The sequence below is a fragment of the Lutra lutra genome, chromosome X (assembly GCF_902655055.1).
Source record: "Lutra lutra chromosome X, mLutLut1.2, whole genome shotgun sequence".
In the NCBI taxonomy this organism is placed as follows: domain Eukaryota; kingdom Metazoa; phylum Chordata; class Mammalia; order Carnivora; family Mustelidae; genus Lutra; species Lutra lutra.
Window position 1 is genome coordinate 98,916,776 of NC_062296.1, and position 23,283 is coordinate 98,940,058.

The 23,283-nt window shown below is 46.8% G+C and overlaps 1 protein-coding gene across 1 annotated transcript; it reads left to right on the forward strand.

Moving 5' to 3' along the window:
- Positions 1 to 1,317: 1,317 nt before the first annotated feature.
- Positions 1,318 to 23,283, forward strand: CRLF2 (cytokine receptor like factor 2). Its single transcript, XM_047716304.1, has 8 exons — positions 1,318 to 1,399; positions 10,538 to 10,640; positions 12,214 to 12,377; positions 13,812 to 13,945; positions 16,354 to 16,516; positions 17,653 to 17,758; positions 20,139 to 20,223; positions 22,377 to 23,283. The coding sequence occupies exons 1-8, from the start codon at positions 1,318 to 1,320 to the stop codon at positions 22,650 to 22,652; spliced, it is 1,113 nt and encodes a 370-aa protein (XP_047572260.1). The 3' UTR covers positions 22,653 to 23,283.

Below are 23,283 nucleotides of genomic sequence, written 5' to 3' on the forward strand. Positions count from 1 at the left end.
AGTCGAAAGTGCTTTTGCAGGTGTGATTAGGAATCTGGAGATGCGAAGGACCCATGTGGATTACCTAGGTGGGCACAGGGCCCTCATTTAGAGGAGGGAGGCAGAAGGTTCAATGTCAGAGAAGGAGCTGGGACCTCGGACGCAGAGGTTGGAGGGATGTAGGTCTAGGAGTCAAAGAATGCAGGCAGCTTTGTGCAGCTGGGAAGGCAAGAAGCCTGATTCTCCTCTAGAAATCCCAGCAGGAATGTCCGGCTGCCATCACCATGATGTTTGGTCAGTGAGACCCATTTGGACTTCTGGTCTTCAGGATGCTTGGGGTGGAAGATTTGCTGGTCAAGGGCCAGGAAGTCCTGAGTCAGCCTGCACTTAAGTGATTGGAAGCCACTCAGCTCATGCCCAGCTTCTCAGAAACACAGATTTCACTCTAAAATGAAGATATTCCTGTTTTTTTGGTGGTGGTGTTGGATTTTTTTTTTTCTTATGTCATTTTGCTTACAGATTCCATGTCTGTGAAAGTGCTTTTTAGCTATGGACTGTTTTTACCAGAACAGCAATCACTGTTAGTATTACTTAAATTTTTTTTAATTTAAATATTTAAAATTTAAATTAAAAGTACGAGGAAAAAAAATGTTCTAAGTAATCTCCACCTTGACATGTGGGGCTTGAACTCATACCCCCAAGACCAAGAGTCACATGATTCACTGACTGAGCCAGCCAGGCATTCTCTGATTTTTTTCTTTTTTCATTGACAGCTCTGGGCACCCACTCCCGGAGTGTATTTGAAGACAGAAATGGTGGACACAGGTGGTCAGTCCTAGCTCTGTGCTCTTGAGGAACACGCAGTAACTGGTGTCCTCATTGACGTCCAGCCAACAATGATTCTTCGTTTGAATTCTGGAAGTTCCCCAATGTGAACCTCATGGACATCAGGCTCAACACCTTCGCCCCCAGCTTGGATGGATCCCAATGGGATGGGTGAAATGTCTTCACCGCCAGATGACCCACCACGCCCACCATCCACAGAGCGCCTCCAGGACCTCACTCTCCCCACAAGCCTCCCCACTACCCGCAATGCTTTCCAGCGCAGCTCCTCATGGGCGGCAGGCACATAGACAAGAGTGATCTTGTGTTTCTGTTGTGGTTTTTTTTTTTTTTTTTTCTGTTTTAAACAAGAGTCATCATTTTAAGTAAAGATTGACTCTGTTTCCCGTTGTCATTTCCTTGTTTCTGTTCCACTCTTTAAGAACAGGATAACCTCTTTACATTAACCATGAAGGCACAGACCTTCGGCTCACTCTTTCGTGTCTCTCCGCAAGGATGAGGACCGTGTTTCTGCCCTGGGCATTGGCAGCCCTCTTCCTCCTGGCCGACGTGGTGGTTTCAGAAGTCTCAGCACTGGGTAAGCCATGCTTGTTGTGTGGCTATGTGGCCACTTGTGTGAATAAAATGCCCTTTATTTTAACCAGCCTTCCTTCTTTCCTTCCTTCCGTCCTTCCTTCCTTCCCAGCTTTCAGTGTTTCTCTTTTGCAACTGTTGTACTTTTCGTTTCCCTTTGCTTGTTTTTTTCGTAACAGTAACAAGGAGCATGCACATTCCCAAGTCTCCACGGGTCTGCTCACCAGTTTGCAGAGGGCTCGTGACGGACCGAGCTGGAAAGCATTCGGTTCGAATGCACGAAATAAATAAATAAGTAAATGAAAGAGTGCGAGGTCTGCTGCATTGAGATTCTGGGCAGCTTCCCTGTTGTTTCTTCCAAGAGCTCAAAGTCATTTTGTTTTAGTGACTATAGACCTGTCGGGGATGAATTTGTGTCACCCCCGGGAAAGGTGAGGGCGTCTCTGCGCCCGCCATGGGCTTTGAAGCCGTCCGTCTGTGGGGTCATCCTTGAAGCCCATGGCCGTGTCTCCTGAAGGGATCCCAGCTCCCACCTTGCTGTGTGTTCTTGGGGCCTGTTCCTGGGCTTTTTTCTGGAACATGACCACCAGGGTGCATGCTCCTGGGATACGCTTTGCTAACATGGGTCCCCCGAGAGAAGGCAGGTGGGAGAGATCCAACTACGGTGGGTACGGTGGGGCAGGTCTCATGCCCAAGGAGGTCTGATTGGATTTTGTAATGTGGGGGTGGCTCAGACAGGAGCCGGGGAGGACAGTTTAGGGACTTGGAGTCTGTGAAGTGTCCCCTTCACTTGCAGGGGATCCTGCAAACCACCCATGGAGGTTTACAAGTCCCCATGGGCCCCGTTTGCTATAGTCTCATAATGGTGCCTTGGGGTTCCAGTGGACACAGCAAGGAGTCCCAAAGAGCCTGTGTGGGGGTCTCCCAAGGCTGAGGCTGCATGGGGTCTAACCTAATTCCTAAACTATGCGACACCCATTGGTCCCTTGTCACATTCTCAGATCAGACCTGCCACGTTCCATGACGCTTTGTACCCACATTTTACCTCCCGTGAACCTGAAACGCCTCGTAGGTGGTTCCTACATCTCTGTCTCCCTCACTGACACCCCAGTCTTGGAGTTACACGAAGAAAGGCACAGGTTAGACCAGTTCTGGGTTCTGATCCGTGAGCAGGTGCATGTGGGGACCGTCCGCACCCAGAGGTGCCCAACACACTCAGACCCTTTCTGTAACTATTATTTTATTTCTATTTTATTTATTTTTATTCATTTAAATTCAATTAGCCAGAGTATGGCTTTCTAGTAACTTGTTAGAAAACACTTTGTGAACGAGGTTTGGGATTTGCTTCCTTTTCTTTCAATGGAGTTGCCTTTTCACCCCCGAGACGTTATAGGCATAAAAGCCTTGAAAACTAAGTAGTGGGACCTGGGGTCCCACAGGGGCACAGCGTTAGAAAAGCTCCTCCTACTTTTCCTGTGCACCCAGAGTCCGCTGAGGAATGCACTGGGACACCCAGTCGTCCCAGGTCACAGTGGCCAATGGCAGGAGTTAGGATCCCATAGACGTGGAAGGGGGCCACTATGACCGGACATACAGACTCACGAGGGGGTTTCAGGTCGAATTTCTGTCAGGGCAATTTTAGCTTTCCTGTGGGATGACACACCTTTGGCCAGAAGGAACCCATGAGTTCACAGACCTCATGAGCAGATTTAGGAAGGGTGAGGGATCTCCAATTATGATCAGATGCTCCCCCCACACGCAGTAGAGACTAGAGGCTCAGGTGTGGGTTACGATGGGAGGGGAGGAGGGAGAGGGCTCAGTACAGGTGCTCTCCCACATGCAGTAGAGACCTGACACTCAGGTGTGGGTTAGGGCGGGAGGTGAGGAAGGGAGTGGAAGGTGACGCTTATCTGACAATTTCTGATGTTCTGATGGTGGTCGTGTGGGACACGTCTGGGCTTGTGGTTGTCGGGACAGTGCCGTGTGAGTAGACCAGGAACCACCTTGCAGGTTGGTGACATTGAGGTGACCGTCCACGGGGGAAGCCATGGTGGGCCACCAATGTGCCGGTGATGGCAGCTCTGTAGAAGGTCTCCCTGGGCACCTGCCTCCCTTGGAGATGGGATGGACCCAGACCAGACATCCCGCTGCCTCTGTACCCAGGAGCTGGGAGGACCCTGGCTTTCGTTCCCACCTGCCATTAGCGGAGTCCCCCGTCACAGGTGGGAGAGATCTATAATCAGGGCCCCATGCGTGCATAATGGAGACGTGGGTGCCTGGGTCACAGCTGACGCGGACAACCAGAGGAACAAGGGGAGCCCTAGCGGGGTCGGGTGGACCACAAGGACGTGGCCGACTGGCATGAGATGGATTCTAGAGGGTGTCCAGGTGGGGATGGGCCTGGAGGGGGACGCCCCGGTGTAGCTGCCTTTGCATTTGCATGTCGGCTGCCCAGTAAATAAAGAAGGAAGGAGGGAGAAAGAGAGACAAAGAGAGTCCAAAGCGTAGCATTAATAACAGTCACCTTACCAGAACGATTGCCCTTTAACGGGATGTCACTCTGTCTGGTATCGCGGGGACCCCATCAGCGTCAGCCAGGGCTCAGCAATGGTGTGGTTTTGGCCAACCTCCTTCCTGCAGACAAGCCCTGGGTAGGGGCAGATGTGGGGCTTCCCATCCCATCAGGGACCTGCCTGTATATGGGGATGACACTTGAGTCCTGTGTCCTCGCAGTTAGGACAGATAAGAATGGTTCAGACTTTCCCACCTGACTAATGTCCTGGGTCCCTGTTGTCTTCGTGCTGGTCTTTGTGTTTGTTACCTTGAGGCATGCAGGCCCCAGGAAAATGCCTCGTGATTGAAGGGCCTTTCTTGCTGTCCCTCCTCCCATGCCACCCGCCGCTTTGATCAGACCTCATGTACTAACCCCGGAAATACCCAACCCTATTTTGGGGCGGAGTCCCTTGGGAACCTCCAAACTCCTCGTGAGGTTCTTGAATCATCTTTTCTGTAACTCTCTGTGTGCAGTGAACTGAGACCCGGGAAGGAAATTGTTGGCGTTTCAATGATGCACCTGCAGGAGGCCGTCCCACTGTTTGCAAAGGCGTCAGTCCCCAATTTCCCCCGCAGCTCTGGGAGGGTGATGGAATCAAAGGCACATCTGCAGATTTGCTGGGTCCTTGACATGTGGGGGGGGGGGCTGTTGGGGCAGGTTCTCATCTCCAGACCTTTGAGGAGGGAACCCTGCTCATCAGTGTTGGCGGAAAAGGTCTCCATCAAGGGAGACGTCCACAGGAGCTGGGATGGGGCAAGAAAGTGAAACAGGACATGGTTTTTTGTTGGTTTGTTGTTGTTTTTTGTAAGCAGCTCTACTGGGATATAATTTGTCCATTTAAAAGGCACAATTCAATGAATTTTAGGAGATTCATAAACACATGCAATGAGTTTTAGAACATTTCCATCATCCCAAATGGAAACTCTCGACCCAAGAACCCATACCACCCCCTTCCCGATCCCGTCCCCAGCCCCTTGACAACCGCTAACCTGCTTTCCATGTCCGTGGATTTCCCTCTTCTGGACATCCCATATTCATGGTGTCCCCACGGTATCTGACCACTTTTTTCTGTGGTGTCTGTCAGTCAGACTCGTGGGTTCATTCTTCAGCTGCGTTGTAGGGCAACTGGGTCCTTTATTCCTTCTGATGGCTGAATGATACGTTGTCCTACCCATGGACCACAGTGACTTTGTCCGAAGACACGGCTTTGAGAATTTGGCCTGTGGGCGCCTGGGTGGCTCAGCCCATTGACCATCCCATTTTCAGGGATGGCTCAGACCATGATCTCAGGGTCTTGAGATCCAGTCCTGGGTTGGGCTCTTAGTCTTCTTTGAGATTCTCTCTCTCTCTTCTCCTCCTCTGCACGTGCTCACGTTTCCCCTCTTCAAAATAAATAAACAAATCTTGAAGAAGAAGAAGAAGAAGAAGAAGAAGAAGAAGAAGAAGAAGAAGAAGAAGAAGAAGAAGAAGAAGGAGAAAGAACTTTGTCCAGATAGCCCCAGACTAGAGCACCTGCCCGATCGGCATCAAAACAAGGAAGCGAAATTCATTTCAACCATTCGTTGGGGTAGATGCTCCCAAGTCTGGAGCATGAGCAATGACTTAGGAAATATCATGAAATTATGGGGTCAGATACAATTTTTTGCAAAATGAAGTTGCTTATTATTTTTAAAAAAATGATGGCAGATACAATTTTTTAAAATAAAATTAAGTTGCTTATTCTTTTTTAAAAATGGTGATAGATACAATTTTTTTTACAAAATTGAGTTGCTTATTCTTTTTCAAAAAAATGATGGTAGATACATTTTTTAAAAAAAATGTAGTTGCTTATTCCTTTTTAAAAAATCATAATAAACTATATATAGAAGATTCCTTCTTAATCTTTCTTAATTGCACAGGTCAGTGATATTAAGAATATTCACAGTGTTGTCCAACCATCTCCACCACCCATTTCTAGAACTTTCTCATCTTCCCAAACTGAAACTCTATCCCCATGAAACTCTGACTCTCATGACCTCCCCATCCCCTGGTTCTATCATCTAGTGCTTGAGGGGCTCTGCACAAAAGTAAGGATTTTCAATACACGTGAACTATTGATGAAGTCCGGCAATCAGTGTCCCAAGGATCTTTCTTTGCTTCCTTCTCTCTCTGTACAGACAGATTCTATCACCGGGGCTGCCTGCATTATAGATCCTTGGGTAAATTTGCAGTTTTGTGCCTTTGCCTCTTGACATGTCCAAATCAATTCATCATATTTGGTAAAATCAATATATACTTTCTGAGCAACAATTACAGGGGGAAAAAAGCACAGTTTTGGTGTCCCCACGTTCTTTTTTGTTGGGAAGCTGACATTCAAAGATGGGGAACCTGGAATCACCAGAGTGAGATGGCATCACTCAGTGGAAACAGTGACACCAGGGTTGCTAATAACAGATAGACCCATGGCCCAGGAGTGTGGCTAGTTCCTGGAGAGTGGGGGATGCTCCTGACCCTGCTGGGGAAATTTAGCAAGAAACAAAATTGCTTACCAACCTAGAAGCCTCATCCACAAAGGTGGAAGAGAGAGAAAAACCACCCCTTATTATTAAATGAGCATTTAACCAGAAGGCAATACACACCACACACAATGCACTAAAAAGATCTACAAACACAAGAATTCAGCAAACACAGAAACCCCTTTTTTAGAGCTGGTGGGCACCATGCATGACACACATACTCTGGGAATAAACAGTTGCTGGTTCTCAAGTGTGAGACCCCCCCCAGCACCATTCGCCCCACAAAGTTCTCCCTAATTTCACCCGGTAATTGGAGCGACCATCTGTGTTAGCTAGTTGGTTTTATCCAATGGGAAAGTAAACTCCTATCTTTACAACAAGATGCTGTTTTATAAGTTGGAGCCAGACTTAACCCTCACACAGAAATGGAACATCACATTCCTTGGTATTTGCATTTCCAAGAGTTATTTTCCCGGTCTCTGAGAAAGATAATCCTGGGCCCTAAATCTGGGGGAAAGCTTACGAAGGTAAGCTTTATAAAAGGATTTGCATGTATGTCAAAGAGATGCAGAAAAATCTTACAAGTTTCCTGAAGTTCTCCAAGAAAGGGAAGGGAAGCATGTCTTCCTTTTTATTTAATTAATTGATTAATTAATTTATTTTAGAGATGGGGAGAGCACAAGCTGAAGGGGCAGCGGGGAGGGAGAGAGACTCTCAAGCAGACTCTGCTCCAAGTGTGGAGCTTGACCTGGGGGCTCCATCTCAGGACCCTGAGATCACGACCTGAGCCCAAGGCAAATGCTTGACCTACTGAGCCACCCAGGTGCCCCACATGTTTTATTTTTAAACTGCATTTGCCTTTACAGAGTACAGGGAAGGGCAGGGCAGGCGTGAGGACCCAATGTGGAAGTAGAAGTTCCCTTCCTGTTTTGCAAACCGCACTCAAGCCCTTACAGATGGCTTGCGAATCTCAGACCTGCTTTCATGCCCCACTGAAGAGTTTGCTTCAAGAGCACCATTTTGTAGGATGAAAGCATTTTGTTGGATCAGCAGAACGCCTTCCACGCTCTCCTTCTCCTTCTCAGAGAAGTCTTGCCCAGACCCCGGTGGCGAGAACCCCAGTCATGTCCCTCACCTAGACTCCAAGGGAATGTCAGAATCGATTCTGGACAGTTAGCAACGAAGCAACAGACACACAACGACTTCCTTTTCTTTCCCCTTTTCAAGTCTGATCAAGTTGCCAACTCTCCCGGCAACTGGCTCACCATATGGGGGAGGTAATGAACCACAAGAACATTTCTCCTTTCCTGCTGATGCCCTGGGGTGTCTCGTTTATCCATTAGACATCTTCCACAGACAGGGGTCCAAAGATCTGTCGTAATGTTTGCTGAGGACTGAGCTGTACACTCCCCTCCCTTTCAAAGCCTTCGAAGGTGTTTGCCGTAAGACATGGGCACTAGTTCCTCTTCTGAAGGTCAGGGATTTCCAGAAGCTAGGAGGTCCTTCCCAACATCTCTTCTATTTCTGGAACCAGTGGATCAAGTTTGAGATCATCTACTGTGTGATCAGTGACGTCAGGAACAATGGTCAGCACAAAACAGAAGTATTCTGTACACCTCGGGCATGAGAAAGTCTTCCTTAAAAACTCAAAGAACATTTATATCCTTCCTTCTACCTTTGATTTTCAGAAGTCAGGGTAGATCCAGAGTCCCATAATGTTGTGTGTGTGGTTTTTAATTTTTTTTTAAAGATTTTATTTATTTATTTGAGAGAGAGAGTGAGGAGAGGAGCAGAGGGAGAGGGAGAAGCAGGCTTCAAGCTGAGTATGGAGCCTGACAGAGGGTTCAATTTCATGACCCCAAGATCACAACCCAAAGCTGGATGGTCAATCGACTGAGTCAACCAGGCATCCCGTCTCCTGGGATAAAAATCCCAGAGTTTATGATGGGATTTTTCACAGAGTTCAACTTCTGTATTTGTGGCCAATTCAGCACATCTTTCCTGAGCATTTTTCCACGTGTTGAGCACAGGACTGGGCACTGTGGGTGACATAGGGGGTATCAACGACATTGGAAAAAGAAGAGTGTAGATAACATAGCTGACAACAGCCCAGAGAGGACTCGTCGGGGTCTCAATGAATGGCGGTCACATTGCCAAAATGCAGGAAACTGAGACACAAAATATGCAGATGGACAATGGCCAAGCAGTCTAGGAAAACAGAGCTCTGATTCACAACCTGTGGCAGCCTGCCCGGGAAACCAGCCCCTTGAGTTAATATCTGACAACTTCCCTAATTTTCATCCCAGCTTCCAACTCTGAACCAAGCACAAAAAAACCAATTATGCTCGTCTAACCAATCCCACCAGACACTCTGCTTCTAGCGAACCATCTGCAGCTCCCCCTGTGCCAACAGCCTCCATCAGGACAGACTTGAGCGTCCGTGCCCCACCTCCACCCCTGCCCGGCTATGAGGCTCTCCCACTCCTCCGTCTGCCTTTGAGTCTCTGTCAAATGCAAGGGATGGTGCTCGACTCTCTGGTCCTGAAAGCTTCGAAAAAATTGTCTTCTGCTTGTTTTCATTTGGGTGGGCTTTGTTCATTTCCACAGTGTGGATAGTCATTGGCCAATTGAAAAAGAATATTGGCTGGAGGTCTTGAGAAACATGTAAGGGAAATACAAGATTGGATTTGGATTGCTGAGAGGCCATGGTGAGAGAGCATGGTTAACTCCAGACCATGAAGTGGAATGTGGCCCCCTGAATGTTCAGCAGGCCAAACCATCCAGCCCAGAGACCTCACAGGGGGGTTGAGCAAACAGAGCTAGGGCAAGGACCTGTATTGGCCTCCTGCTTGATGGGTGGGGGAGCTGAACACAGCACTGAATGTGGACTATGAGTTCCTGACCTAGGGGCTTCCAGACCCTCCTTCTTGGCATTTGTGGACATGTATCTGTTCACCTCCTCTCACCCACAACCTGCTGGGTGTTAGAAATGTGTCTATTGATCCACTCATCCATTCATCCATTCATCCTTCCATCCATCATCTATCTACCTACCTACTTATCTATCTATCTATCTATCATCAAACCTATATCTATTTATATCTAGCCTATCCATCCATCAATCTATCCATCCATCCACCCCTATATCTATCTATCTATTTATCTATCTATCTATCTATCTATCTATCTATCTATCTATCTATCATCATCATCTATCTATCCATGACATCTATTGATCCATCCATCCATGTCTATCTATCCATCTACTCATCCATATCTATCTATATATCCATATATCCATCCATCCATCATCCATCATCCATCCATCCATCCATCCACCCTTTCATTATCTATCTACTTACCTACCCATCCATCCATCATCTTTTATCTATCTATCTGTCTATCTATCTACCTATCATCTATCTACCTGTCCTAATACTTCCACTTCTAACTCAACATCACTGAGTTCATTCTAGCCTTCCATATTCCCAAAATTGTTACTCCCTCCTCTGACATTTGGAAACTTGCCTCTTGCTACCCACAGTATCACAGCATGTTTGCTCAATCCTAGAATACACCCATTCACGACTTTCACAATGACTAACATCCGTGAAAATCAAAAGTACCCAAGACTTTCACTTGAAAAGCCAAGACCAAAGGACTCATTTGTCAGTGAGCTTTTTCTCAACTTGTCATGTTTGGTGTTCTGAGTGAGACAGCGAGTTGAGTAGTTTGGGGACAGTGTCTAATGCCCCCCCTGCATGCCCCCAAAAGATGATGTCATCAGACACACAGTCGATACTCAGTAGCTGCCCGTCATATTAATTAATGGTCATTATCTCTTGCAAACACAAGAAGAAAACGGGATGTAATCTTGCTGCTGGCTTATGCCTCTGTCCTGAGCAACCTTTGTATATCTGGAGGCTCTCAGTGACATAATTAATGCCTGGCTTGTTTGTGAAAATCTTGGTTTTCTTTGTCCCTTTAAACCATTCTTTCATTTGTACGACAGAAGTGCTGATGTCCTTTGACATATTTCCATCTGTTTTCAGCATGGCCTCAAAAGATCTTCTGTTTGTCTCTTTTCACCCAGACGGAGCATTGCAACTTCAGATTATCAACTTTAATTTCGAAACCGTGCAGGTCATGTGGAATGCCAGCAAGGACTCTGGGACAAATTTGACTTTCCTCTATAAGTAAGTGCCCTCAGGAAGGGAACATCCTGCCCTGTGTGCAAATATTTCTTCCTCTGAGACCCCAGCCGTTGGGAGGGCCTGGTCGTGAAGGTGTGAGGGATCAGAACGTTCAAGTGTGAATGTGTCTGTTCTGTTTAGGCTCGAGCCCTCGCCACAACAGCAACCACAGATCCCCAAGCCTCCTAACCAAGTGATGACCGAGTCACACTCAAAACTACCTAGATTTTTACCAGGACACCCAGAAGGTGTTTGTTCACCCAGGACCATTTGCAATGTCTCAACAGATACCTTCAATGGGAGCCCTGTTCCCTTGAAACGTGCTATGCGGCCATGGCAAACATTAACCTTCTGACACTTTCACGCCAGCTCACCAGCCACCACCACCTTCCAAAACGTGTCTCCCTGTCATGGGCTTTTTTTTGTCTTACATGCTCAAAGACACGGGTATAAATGTGGGAGGAAAGGATTCTCTAAATAATTTAGTCCTAATTCTGTGAATGGGAGATGTGTGATGTGCGATTGATTCTTTGCCGTTTGATAGCATATGACACAGATGGGAAAGTGTACGCAAGAGGGAGAGTTTAAGGTGAATTGACTGGGAAAATAAGCTTTAAAAAAAAAAGTGCCGGATTTCCTAGGCAATCACACAGGTAAGTCACTTGATCATCAGTTTCTTCATTATAGAGGACACAATTCTTCATCGAGTCATTGCTTGGATTTGAGGACTTAAAGACAGAGCCTGAACTGGTCTTAACTGGGAACCGTGCTTTTTTCTTCATATTGTACAAAGCCCCAGGGAGATCTCTAATTTTAGTACCTCCTTATTAAAGTGCCTGCTCAAATCAGGGGCATGGTGACTCTGCAAGTCAAGCCGTATTCGTTATTAGTTTTCAGGGGTGGCCATAACAAAGTACCACAAACTGAGCAGGTTAGAACAACAGAAATTCATCCTCTTCCAGTTCTGGGCACCAGAAGTCTAAGATTCAGGCAGGACAGGGCCAGTGAGATCCAGGCGGGGCAGGGCTGTGCTCCTTCCAGAGGCTCCTGGGAGGGTCCTTCCTGCCTCCTCCAGCTTCCGGGCTCCAGGCATCCCTGGACTTGTGGCCACGTCCCTCCCATCTCTGCCTCTAACTTCATGTGGCTTCTTCTCTGAGACCGTGTCTCATCTTGCATCCCTTATAGGGATGGTGTCATTGGATTTAGGACCCACTTTAATGCAAGATGATCGTATCTTGATATCTTTCTTTTAATCACATCTGTGAAGACTATATTTCCAGATAAACTCCCATTCACAGAATCCAGGGATTAAAACATGAACATGCCTTTTGGAAAGCCACCATTCAACCCACTAAAGGGGACATTCAAGAAGGTTAACCTTTTGAGAGAGATTGGATGATTTCTGTTTGGGCACTTCTTGCTGTGCTAGTAGGAAAGGGTCCTTGAAGCTAGTGAAGGGGGTCCCCAATCTGAGTCTGTGGCAGAGATGTGGAGCAAAGGAGTGGCCCATAGATGTGTGAGGATATTATTTTCAAAGACCCTTTATGGCTGAATGGGTCTCTTTTTTTAACCGCAGGTTAAGCAGTGATGAGGCCAGTAGCCAATGCTCCAACTATATTCTTCAACAAAGTCACACTGCCGGATGCCTCCTGAAGGCAAAAAAAGATGAAATTCTGTGCTTTTCCATCTGGAATGCAACACATCTCCTTCTCACCAAGTGCCAGTGGATCAGTGCTTACTGTAAGTACCAAAACCGAACTCATTGCCCAGTGCTCCTTTCCTACTCCAACTTAGAAGAGACTGGCCTTCTAGAAAATCTATCTTGATAGATTGGGCAAAGATGTGGGCAAAGATGTGGCATGACACTCTGCCCTCCAACAGAGAGAGAGAGAGAAGGACATCTTGCCCTCCATACCACCCCATTGGTTTTTCTTAGGAGTGTTCAGAGTTGGCTGTCTGTCTGGGGTTACAAAACAGTGTCAATGAAATGACTACAAACCAGATGGTTTGAAACAACATAAATTAATCATCTCCCAGCTCTGGAGACCAGAGTTGGAGATCCAGGTGGGGCAGGGCTGCTGAGATCCAGGAGGGCCAAGGCTATGTTCCTTTCAGAGGTTAGGGGAGGGTCCCTTCTGCCTCTATCAGCTTCTGGGGCTCCAGGCATCCCTGGGCTTGTGGCCACGTCCCTCCTAGCTCTGCCTCCATCTTCATGTGGCTTCTCCCCTGTGTCTGTGTCTCTCCTCTTCTGTCTAAGGACACTTGCTCTTGGATTTAGGGCAGCCCTAATCCAGGATGACCTCATTCTATCTTGATGATATCTGCACAGATCTTGTTTCCTAATAAAGCTGCTTTCACAGTACCAGAGGTTAGGACTTGAACATACTTGCTGGTGGACACCATTTAACTCACAAAAGCGTTCATTTTCTAGAAAGGAGTCCCATATGGCATTGTCCATGTTCTGTCCTCATTTTAGTTTGCTGGGGCTACTGCAGTGAGTAACTACAAAATGGGTGACTTAAGACAAGAGAAATTTGTCCTTCCACAGTTAAGAAGACCCCAGGCATCTGAGATCAAGGTGTGGCCAGTGCTGGTTCCTTCTGGAGACTCTGGGAGATAATCCGGTCCATGCCTCTCTCTTAGTTTCTGTGGCTCCTGACAACTCTTGGTGTTCCCCAGCTTGTAGAGTAATTAGCCCCATTTCGACCTCTATCTTCATATACCCTTTTCCTGCTGGGTGCCTCTGTTTCCTTATGAGGACACCAGTTAAATAGGATCAGAACACACCCTACTCCAGCAAAACCCATCTTTTCGTTAATAATTATACCTAAATGTATCCCAAATGCAGTTCTCTTCTGAGATATAGGGGCTAGGACTTCAACATACATCTTTCTTTAAGGGGACACTATTCATCCTGTATGATACATAGGAGTTTTTCACACAACCTCAAAGATTTCCTCTTACAACATACATACAGGTCCTTGGAGCTCTGGTTCAAACACATGCTATAGGTGTAATAAGGACAAATGACCCCCCAATGCCAACCTTATAAAGTATTAAGGGAAGGATTCATGTAAGCAAAAGAACATGAGTCTAAGAAAACTTACAACGATAATTTTAGAGACGTGGGATCTCTGTAGAGGTGGTGATCATTTTATTGTCTCTATGTCTTAGTGAAACCCAGCTCCCCGAAAGACTTGAACTTCCAGTGGTATCAGGAAGCCATCACAGTGACCTGTTCTGATCTCCCCTACAAGCGTCTCCTCTACGAAATCCAGTACAAGAGTATGTTCGACACTGAGTGGCAGGTGAGTGGGGTGGCATCTTTTTCTCAGGGCAAGTGTGAGTAAGAATCACCAAGTGTTAACTGAGAGAAACATGGAGAGACACAGAGACAGATGTTGACATTTATGTTAAGGAATTGCTTATGAGATCATAGGGACAGGCAAGTCTCAGGCCAGCAGGCTGGAAACCCAGACAGGTTTCCATTAGGGTCTTGAGACTTCTCTAGGAAACTCCAGTCTGTCCTCTCAAGGCCTTCGATGGGGTGAGTAAGGCTCACCGACATTATAGAGTAACCTAAATTTGGCTGATTAAACACATTGATCATTTCTAGAAAACACCTTTACAGGAATATGTAGGCTGACACCTAATTAACGGGGCACCAAACCTGGCCAAGGTGACAAATGAAATTCACCATCATCACACACTGTACCACCCAGCCCTCTTTGTATGCTTTTTGAACATACAAGAACCTTTCTGGTTCTGTGTATATGGGCATAATATGTGGAATACATTAAAATTATGTGAAGATCATATGACCCAGGGGCTCGCAATTGTCTTCCATTAATGAAATGACCACTGTATAAACAAGGGATTAAATTCCTTGCAATCGCAGAACTGGAACTAATGGGCAAATCCTGCAGAGAGCAGACGGAATCACCCAAATCATGTACAGTGAGATGCCCATTCCTGGAGGTGCCCAATCTCTGAATTTGGCTTGAAGGGGGTCTCCTAGAGGTAAGGGTCTAACATGACAAGAGTAGTTAAGCTGCCTGGACTATGAACTCCCTGCCAATCTCAGAATTCAGGGATTCCACAATTCTGCAAGTACACTTGTGTCCATCAAGCTCTGTAGACTTGGATAATGAGGTCGACCAGAAGGACCATATCTCATAGCACCATCCAGGAAGTAAAGGGTAGGTGAGTGTGACTGAACATCTCAGCCCAGGACAGTCGATACCTACCATGGTTACGGGTGTTGGGAGGGATTTTCTTCAACATTCCTTCAAGATATACCTATTGAGTATCTACTCGGCCCCAAGCACTGAGGACATAATAGTAGCACCTAGCGAGGGCAACTGGTGGATGGAAATGATAACACATGAAAAGCATTGAGTAAATTCACTCTTACTATGGGCAGTCTTACCACTAGGCACACACGTACTACTCACTCACTACTCTTCCTCATTATTATTATGTTCACTGGTGTCTGGACCAGGCACATATGTGGAGACAACAAGGGGATCTGTCAACAGACGGGAATCTCTACTCTCCTAAAGTGAACCCTCTGTAGGAGGAGGCAGACCCTAAGTGGACGCATTGCCCCTGCGACACATGCCAAAATCTGGAAACGGTACAATAAAATGCAGCAATAAGGATAAAAGTGAGAATACCATGGTAAGGCAGTTAAAACAGGAGGGGACCTCTCAGAAAAGAGAAAAAACTGACCTATTGCTGGTCTAGTAGAATGCAATCACTGAGATGAGATTTGATGAAACTCATCAAAGAAATACAGATTAAAGCAACAGGTGGGTACCAGATTTTACCTAAAGACTATGCTAATAATAAAACGTGATACTGGGCAAGGATGTTGAGCATTAATAAACTTTAAGAACTTCTCCTGGTTTTGATCTGCTGAGTCCCTTTTTAGAAATTAATCCCAGGGAAAGGATTGAAAATGTGCATGAGGTTTTATACACAGAGACATCTATTGAAGGATTATCGAAAATAATGACAAAGCATTGGAGGCCTCCTCTATGCCATACAGTAGGAAGAGAGTCAAATTACAGTACATCAATATGACAAAATATGTAAGAGCCACCAGTTATATCATGGAGCTAGAATGAAGGAGGTTTTATGTTTTTTGGTTGTGTGTTTGTATGTGTGTATGTTTTCTAAAGTTTCCAAAGTAAATATGAGTAACTTTTGTATTCTTTCCAAAAAGTTAGTTTTTTTGGGAGGAGTAAGTTTTCACCAAGTAATTCTTTTTTTTTTTAAGATTTTATTTATTTATTCGACAGACAGAGATCACAAGGAGGCAGAGAGGCAGGCAGAGAGAGAGAGAGAGAGAGAGGAGGAGGAAGCAGGCTCCCCACTGAGCAGAGAGCCCGATGCGGGGCTCGATCCCAGGATCCTGGGATCATGACCTGAGCCAAAGGAAGAGGCTTTAACCCTCCGAGCCACCCAGGTGTCCCTCACCAAGTAATTCTTAAAAACATACGTAGTCGTGTCTGTTACAAGGGATGGTTTCTTCTTGGAGAGGCATCTAGAAATTGTCACTGCATTTGTTTTTGCTGTTGTTTTTGCTAGGCCGATAGAGAAAGTGCAACAAGAGTGGGAATGCTGAAAAGTAGGAATCTTATGTGACTCCCTAGTACAAGGTTAAAGGGTTTAGGTCAAGTCATCGATCACCGTGTTTGTTTTTTCTCTGCAGTCCAAGGAGGGAGAAACCTGCAATGTTACGATAGATGGCTTGGACGCTGAGAAATGTTATTTCTTCAGGGCCAGAGTGAAAACGATGGAGTCCAGCTATGGCCCTGACACATACCCAAGTGACTGGTCAGAAGTGACACACCAGCAGAGGGGGATGCTGAGAGGTAAGGCTTGTCACACAGCAGTGCTGTACCTTGTCTTTTAGGGGAGAGAGGCTTAGGGGCACCTAAAAATGAATAATCTCACCTCCCACTTCAGAGATCAGTTTGAAAGCAATTGTTTCTCTCTCCAGGCTGTCTACCCTTTTGGGCTAATTTTCATTTTTGTTTTTATTGAGAGCAGCAATAATAATAAGTACTGTTTATGCACGTTGTTAGGGTGATGTAGGCATAGATTATAGATATACAAATAGATGATTGATGACATAGATGAATAGATAATGACAGATGGGTAAATAAATGATAGTTGGTAGATAAGTCAATAAATCGGTGATGGATAGATAGATGGATACATACATACATAGATAAATAGATATGGTGGGTGGGTGAATGAATGGATAGATGGCTAGGTGATAGATGGAAAGATAGATGATGGGTGGATGGATGGATGGATGGATGAATAGTTAGATATGGATGGATGGATGGATGGATGGATGGATGGATGGTTGGATGGATATGAGAGATAGATGGATAGAAAGATGGATGGACAGACAGATATATGATAGATAGATAGATGATGGATGGATAGATAGAATGAGGAATGAATAAATGGAAGGATGGATGGTTAGTTGATATGGATGGATGGATGGATGGATGGTTGGATGGATATGAAAGACAGATGGGTAGATAGATGTATGAATAGATAGATGGATAGATAGAATGATGGATGGATAGGTAGAATGAAGGATGAATAAATGGAGGGATGGACAAATAGATATGGTTGAATGGATATGCATGGATAGATAAATGGATGGATGGATGGATGGATGGATGGATCGATGATTGATAGATAGATACATCGATAGATACAGAAGACAAAGGATAGCCAAAACCAAACCTCAGTATCCTCAAACACCGCTGGTAACACAGGTACCTGACAGCAGTGTGTCCACTCTACCCACCTCCTGCAGTGACTGCCTGAGGTGTGACTGTCCAGACATACCATCTCTCTTTCCGGGATATTTCCAACTGAAATCAAGATTTGCAGACATCGCCATTTATAAAAGGAAGGAAAATGAGACATTGGAGTCCAATTTACTACCATCCTGAAAACTGACGACATTCATTCTTTTTTCCTTTAGATTCGTGCCAGGAGAAAAAGCTTTTCCCCAAATTTGTTTTAATTTCTGGCATGGTTGCTTTGCTGACCGTGTTCCTCCTTCTTCTGTCTTTATGGAAAGTACGGAGGTAAGGATGTGTCTTCTCGCCGGTCTTGTCATACACATGGGAGAGAGGGCTTTGGTTGCCATATGCCCATGAAGTAGAAAAGAGAAAGAGAATCATCTGATGGGGTTATTGAGGTAGCCATCACGTCCTCCACAATCACATTTCGCCAAGAGTGTCTTACAAGAAAATTGATGGAAATAATGCCAAAAAATGCAGGGATACTCGGGCTATTCATTGAGAAATAGTGTCATAGAGACAGGAGAATATGTGAGTGTTAACTCCTACCAGAGGCTTAGCTTGTTTCCAACGTAGATCCCACTGAGCTGTGTCCATCTACCGTGTTAGAGTGACTGGTGCTTAAAACCGTTTTCAATTGTCATTGAGACTTATTGAGCTTTTTTTGTTGGGTGGAGGGGTGAGAATTGCACATAACCCTTGTCTGCTTCTCTAACCCAGTGACAGATACACCCTCACAGTATTCTCTGAGCCCGCAGACAGTATCTCAAAAATTATTAAATAGCTTTTCTTTGCTAACCTTCTTCACAACTTAACCACTGCTATTTCCATCCTTATGTAAACCGACTTGTGTTGTACCAAGGCGTCTGGCGGATGTGTGAGGGTACCAATGTCCAAGGTAGCGGACACCATCTTCACCTCTTAGGATGAGGTTTCCATAGCGACACTGGGGGTCACATGTAGAGAAAGACAAAGGACCATCCTGGAGCACTGAGGCTGGGTAGGGGAAGGAGGACAACTGCCACGGGCCCTCTCAGGGCCTGATACAGCAAGGGGGGTGCATCTCCTAATTCTTGCAGATTGTCCGTGACCTTTCCAGCGTCATCTCCTCTCATTTACCTGCTCCAACAGATGCCACCAAAACAGTGCCCTGCTGCGGAGGAGATGAAACGGCAGATCAGGGTGTCTGCTGGTGTTCTAAATACAGAGCTGAAAATCTCCCCCAAGGGAAACTGAGGGGCACGATTCCTGGAAAATACTAGCACTTGCCCTGTCTTCAAGGGAAGCCCATATTCACAGTGAGGGGTGAAAAGTCAACTATATTGGTATCAGTGTCCTAGGGCGGCCGTAACAAAGGACTAAAGATGGGGAGGCTCAAATCACAGGCATTAATCCTCTCCCAGTTCTGGAAGCTGGGACGCTGAGGTCAAGGCGTGGGCAGGGCGGATTTTCCCTGAGGCCTCTTTCCTTGGTCTGTAGACACCATCTTCTCCCTTTGTCTCCTCTCCCTGTGAGTACACACATCCTTGTAATCGCTCTCTCTTTTTATAAAGTCTCCAGTCATATCAGATTTGGAGCATAGTAGATTAGAACCTCCTGAGTGCTCTCCCCGGGGGCCTGTGAATTAAAGTGACCCAAGATAAATTAACAGGGGAAACGGCATGTTTCTTCCTTTCTTCCTTTTTTTTTTAAAAAATATTTAATTTAATTTATTTTATTGCTTCTTTCTTTTAGAAAGGGTTCATCTGCATGTAACTTTTACATCTGGCTTCATTTTTTAAAATTAAATAAGGCATATGTTTCTTTATTGATGTTATAATTTTACATGCAGGGAGGAGTCACAGACAAGAAATGAAAACCCAAAGTGGCAGTTAGTCTGGGGAGCTTATATGCTGGTTTAACAAAGGGCAAAAATTGTGGAGAAGTTGTTAGGCAGAGAAAAGGGGGTCTGAAGGTGTACGGGTAAATTTGGGGGAACTGACTAGGAAATGTTTAGATAAAACTAATGGTAGAGAAAGATTGTCTATGTGGAAATATATCGGTGGTAAAATTTGTTTTCCTTTTTCCTGGTTATGAGAGGGGGGCACCTTTATAAAAACAAATTTCCTTTGCAAAATGGGAAACAGATGCCTTGTTTTTAGGCAGGTGGGGAAGAAGACAGAGCTTCTTCTATATGTCCTATATCTTAACAGCCATCAGCCCCAAATAACCAATGGTCCAGGGGGCTTATAGTGATCACCATCAGGCTCCTCCCTTAAGACTCTGGGATCCTTCATTATGACCACCCGAAAAGCCTGATTTCCAAACACAAGTCACAGGGAGGGTTATGGCTTCAGCCTATGAATTTTGTGGGGACACCATTCAGTCCACTGCCTTAAGGAAAGGGAAGGAACAGTCCCTGTGTGATGGGAATCGGTATTGTGCAGGAAGGGGGTCCGTCCCTGTAACCCCACACTTTCTCGATGGACAGTGTCAGGGGCACGGTGGGAGAAGGGAGCCTGGGGAGCTGAAGGAGGGAGCGTATGTCTTGACAAGGAAGACATTGTTCTATCCAGGAGCCACGTCCCTGAGGGGGGACTGTGTCCCCATCCTTGTCCCCTTGAAAGCCCACAGCCCCGCTCCGCAATGCCGGCCCGCCTGACCATGCTCTCCGTGTCCATTTCAGAGTTCAGAAGCTCCTCATGCCCATGGTGCCTGATCCCAAATTCAGCTTCCCTGGGCTCTTTGAATCCCACCAGGGTAACTTCCAGGTAACTGCCATCCTCCCGTGCTTGTCCTACGGGATTTCTTTGTCACGCTGTAAGACCTCCCCCTGCACCCTGTTGAAAACCCACATTAATTCCAGCTACCTCCTTGGGAGCCCGCGAGCCTCTTCTGAACCCGGGCCCCCCTCTTCCTGGTTTGCTCTTGGGCAGAGAGATGAGGTCGCTAGAGGGTTTCAAGGGGTGGCTTCTCTTTCAGTCAGCCCCAGAGAGCGGAGCCCTCACGGGATTTTCCAGCCCAATCGCCTTTTCATCTCACCAGGAAGTTGTGTTCTTAATGTGCTCCCCCCGCAGAGCCGAAAACAGACCAGAAACTTCCGCTTTTCAACGGTTTACAATTGTTATTTCGTTCCCTTGATAAAGGCTCGTGGAGGCCTGTGAGTTGTTGGGAATTAGGGAGACGGGACTAGCTCCCCAACCCTGGAGCTCACTAGATGGTGTCGTCGATTTTAAGGGACAGTGCACCGGAAGTTGCCTGGTGCTGCCTCCATCCAGAGGCTTGAAACAGCAGCAATTAATCATCTCCCTGTCCTGGAGACCAGAGTCTGAGATCCAGGGGGTGACAGGACCACAGAGATCCAGGCGGGGCAGGACCACTGAGATCCAGGCGGGGCAGGGATGCTGAGATCCAGGCAGGGCAGGATCATGCTCCCTCCTAAGACTCCCGGGGAGGGTCCTTCCCGCCTCTTCCAGCTTTTGGGGCTACAGGCGTCCTTGAGCTGGTGAACGTGTTCCATCCCATCTCTGCCTCCATCCTCTTGTGGCTTCTCTGCGTCTGTGTCTCTTCTTCTGTCTCTTATGAGGACACCGTCCTTGGATTGAGGGCCACCCTGATCCAGGATGGTCTCATCTCTGATTCTCCACTAGTCACATCTGCAAAGTTGCTATTTCCATTTAAATATACATTTACAGGTTCTGGGTGTTAGGAGGGGCACATGCTTATTTTGGGGGGTGTGTGTACTCTCCTACCTCCTCCAGGAGCGTGTTTGATTTCGAGACTACTTAGATGTAAGGGAGTTAAAAAAAAAAAAAACGGGGGAAATTTTTTTTTTTTGCTCTACACTCTTATGTTCTGTGTTCAGGGCCCGCAAATTAACCAGATGAAAAAATCAGATTAACAGAAGAAAATGTTTATTTCATATGCACGTGAGGGTGGAGGAGGGTTCACGGAAAAGAAGTGAAAACCCCAAAGAGGTGGTTAGACCTGGGGGCTCCTGTGCCATTTCCATGAGGTGTGATAAAGCTTGGAGAAGCAACAGTGCAGAGGAAAAGGGAGGGTTGGGCCTCTGGGTGGCACGTGTGATGTGGGAAGTGACTAGGCTGATAGTAAAGGTTGTTGAGTGATAGTAAAGGTTTGTTTCGCAGACAGAAGCCGTCTGGGGTGGCCAGGGCTGTCTCTGCCGTGGTAGAGACACCTTTGCAAATGCAAATCTTTAAAAGGAAAACTTGTGGCCAGACTTTTGTGCAGAAAGGGAGAAGGCAGACAGTTCCTCCCATGTCTGTTGTTTTTTAATCGCCTTCAGCTCAAAATAATCTTTTGTCCCAAGTCCTTTATGGTGGAAAGGTGGGTTATCCTGATCCTTTTCTAAGGAGAGAGGAGAGAATTAGAACAGAGTTCTCACGACAGAAAAAATGAAAAAGGAGATTGGGGAGGCTGGGCTGGGGGAGACCCCACGCCATGCAGGAGCAAGGACACTCCCCCTGTTGGCACAGAGTCTCGCAAAGCCCCCTGTCCCAGGTGTGCCCCCGCCAGCATCGAGGACATCCCCGGGGGACTTGCTAGAATTGCAGTGTCAGGAGCCCACTGCTGAGTGATAACCCCAGTCACAAGACTCCAGGCGACTTGCAAACACAATGGAGTTCGAGAAGAGCCATGCCAGAAGGCGTGTTCCTTGCCCTGACACCTTTAGAAGGCCACGGAGGTTTTACAAACAGCTTTCGAGGCCGATGATACAACGCAGGTCTAAAAAGCACCCTGGGCTTAGCTCAGAGATGCCAGACATGAACGCCAGTGTTTTTTGTTCCCTGGGACTGGCGTTTCCCCCAGAGGGAGGCTGCCTGGGTCCCAGGGATGCAGAGCCAGGGGGCACGAGAAGAGAGGCATTTCCTTGGGTTCACGATGCCATGTTTCATCCCCGCAGGAGTGGATAAAGGACACCCAGAACGTGGCCCACTTGAGTAAGATGGAGGGTGCAGAGCAAGAGTGTGTCCCAGAAGAGGCCCTAGTTGTCCACGTGGTCAAGAATGAGGCTGAGATGCCCATCATGACGACCAGCCCACTGTGCCCACAGACGGAGGAGGAAGAGGCCTCCGGGGACCCCAGCCAGCTCCCTTGCCAGCCCCTGCAAGGTGGTGAGGAGATTTCTCTGGGGGGCTTTACGTTTGTGATGAGTGACAACTCATATGTGATGTTGTGAGGGCGCGCAAACTCAAAAGCCAGCATTGAGATCTATGTTGAGCTATGGTCTCAAGGAGGAGCATCTAGGGGACTCAACACCATGGTAAAGAGAACACAAACATGGCCAGTGTCTGGAGAAGGATAACTGAAGACTCCTGACGCCACACCATTGCACCTGCTGGGTCATCTCTCATCGCTACTTGAGGGCTCAAAGGCAAAATCACCGTAGATGGGATCCCGTGCATTGGAGTGTTTCCTGCTTTGAGCTTGCATCTCCTTGTGCCTGATGTTTTCCCATAACTCATAAGGAAAGATGACTGGGGTGCCCCAAAACCACCTTCATCCGTGCATCTCACCCACGTCCTGCCCTGACATTTCCATTCCTGAGCGTTTGCTCTGCTCTTCTGACCTGCAGCACATGGACCCAGAAGCAGAGCTCCCTGCTCCTGGGTGAGAAAGGAGCCCTGCCTTGCCAATGCCAAACAGCCACCCATCTCTCGCGCTAAGATGGAAAGACACCCACTTTTCAACCCCTGGGGCGTTGGCTTCACAAGAGTCTGTGTTTCTCAGTGTCTACCCTCGTGGCCTTTACTCCAGTGACAGCCAAGTTACGATGCCGTGCGCAGTCACCGAAAGCGTCCTGCCCTTGG

Excerpts from the sequence above, each read along its gene's own strand:
- CRLF2 (XM_047716304.1), top strand. The coding sequence starts at position 1,318 with ATGAGGACCGTGTTTCTGCCCTGGGCATTGGCAGCCCTCTTCCTCCTG. Across the intron at positions 13,946-16,353 it reads TGTTCGACACTGAGTGGCAG|TCCAAGGAGGGAGAAACCTG; the intron begins GTGAGTGGGGTG and ends TTTTCTCTGCAG. Across the intron at positions 16,517-17,652 it reads GCAGAGGGGGATGCTGAGAG|ATTCGTGCCAGGAGAAAAAG; the intron begins GTAAGGCTTGTC and ends TTTTTCCTTTAG.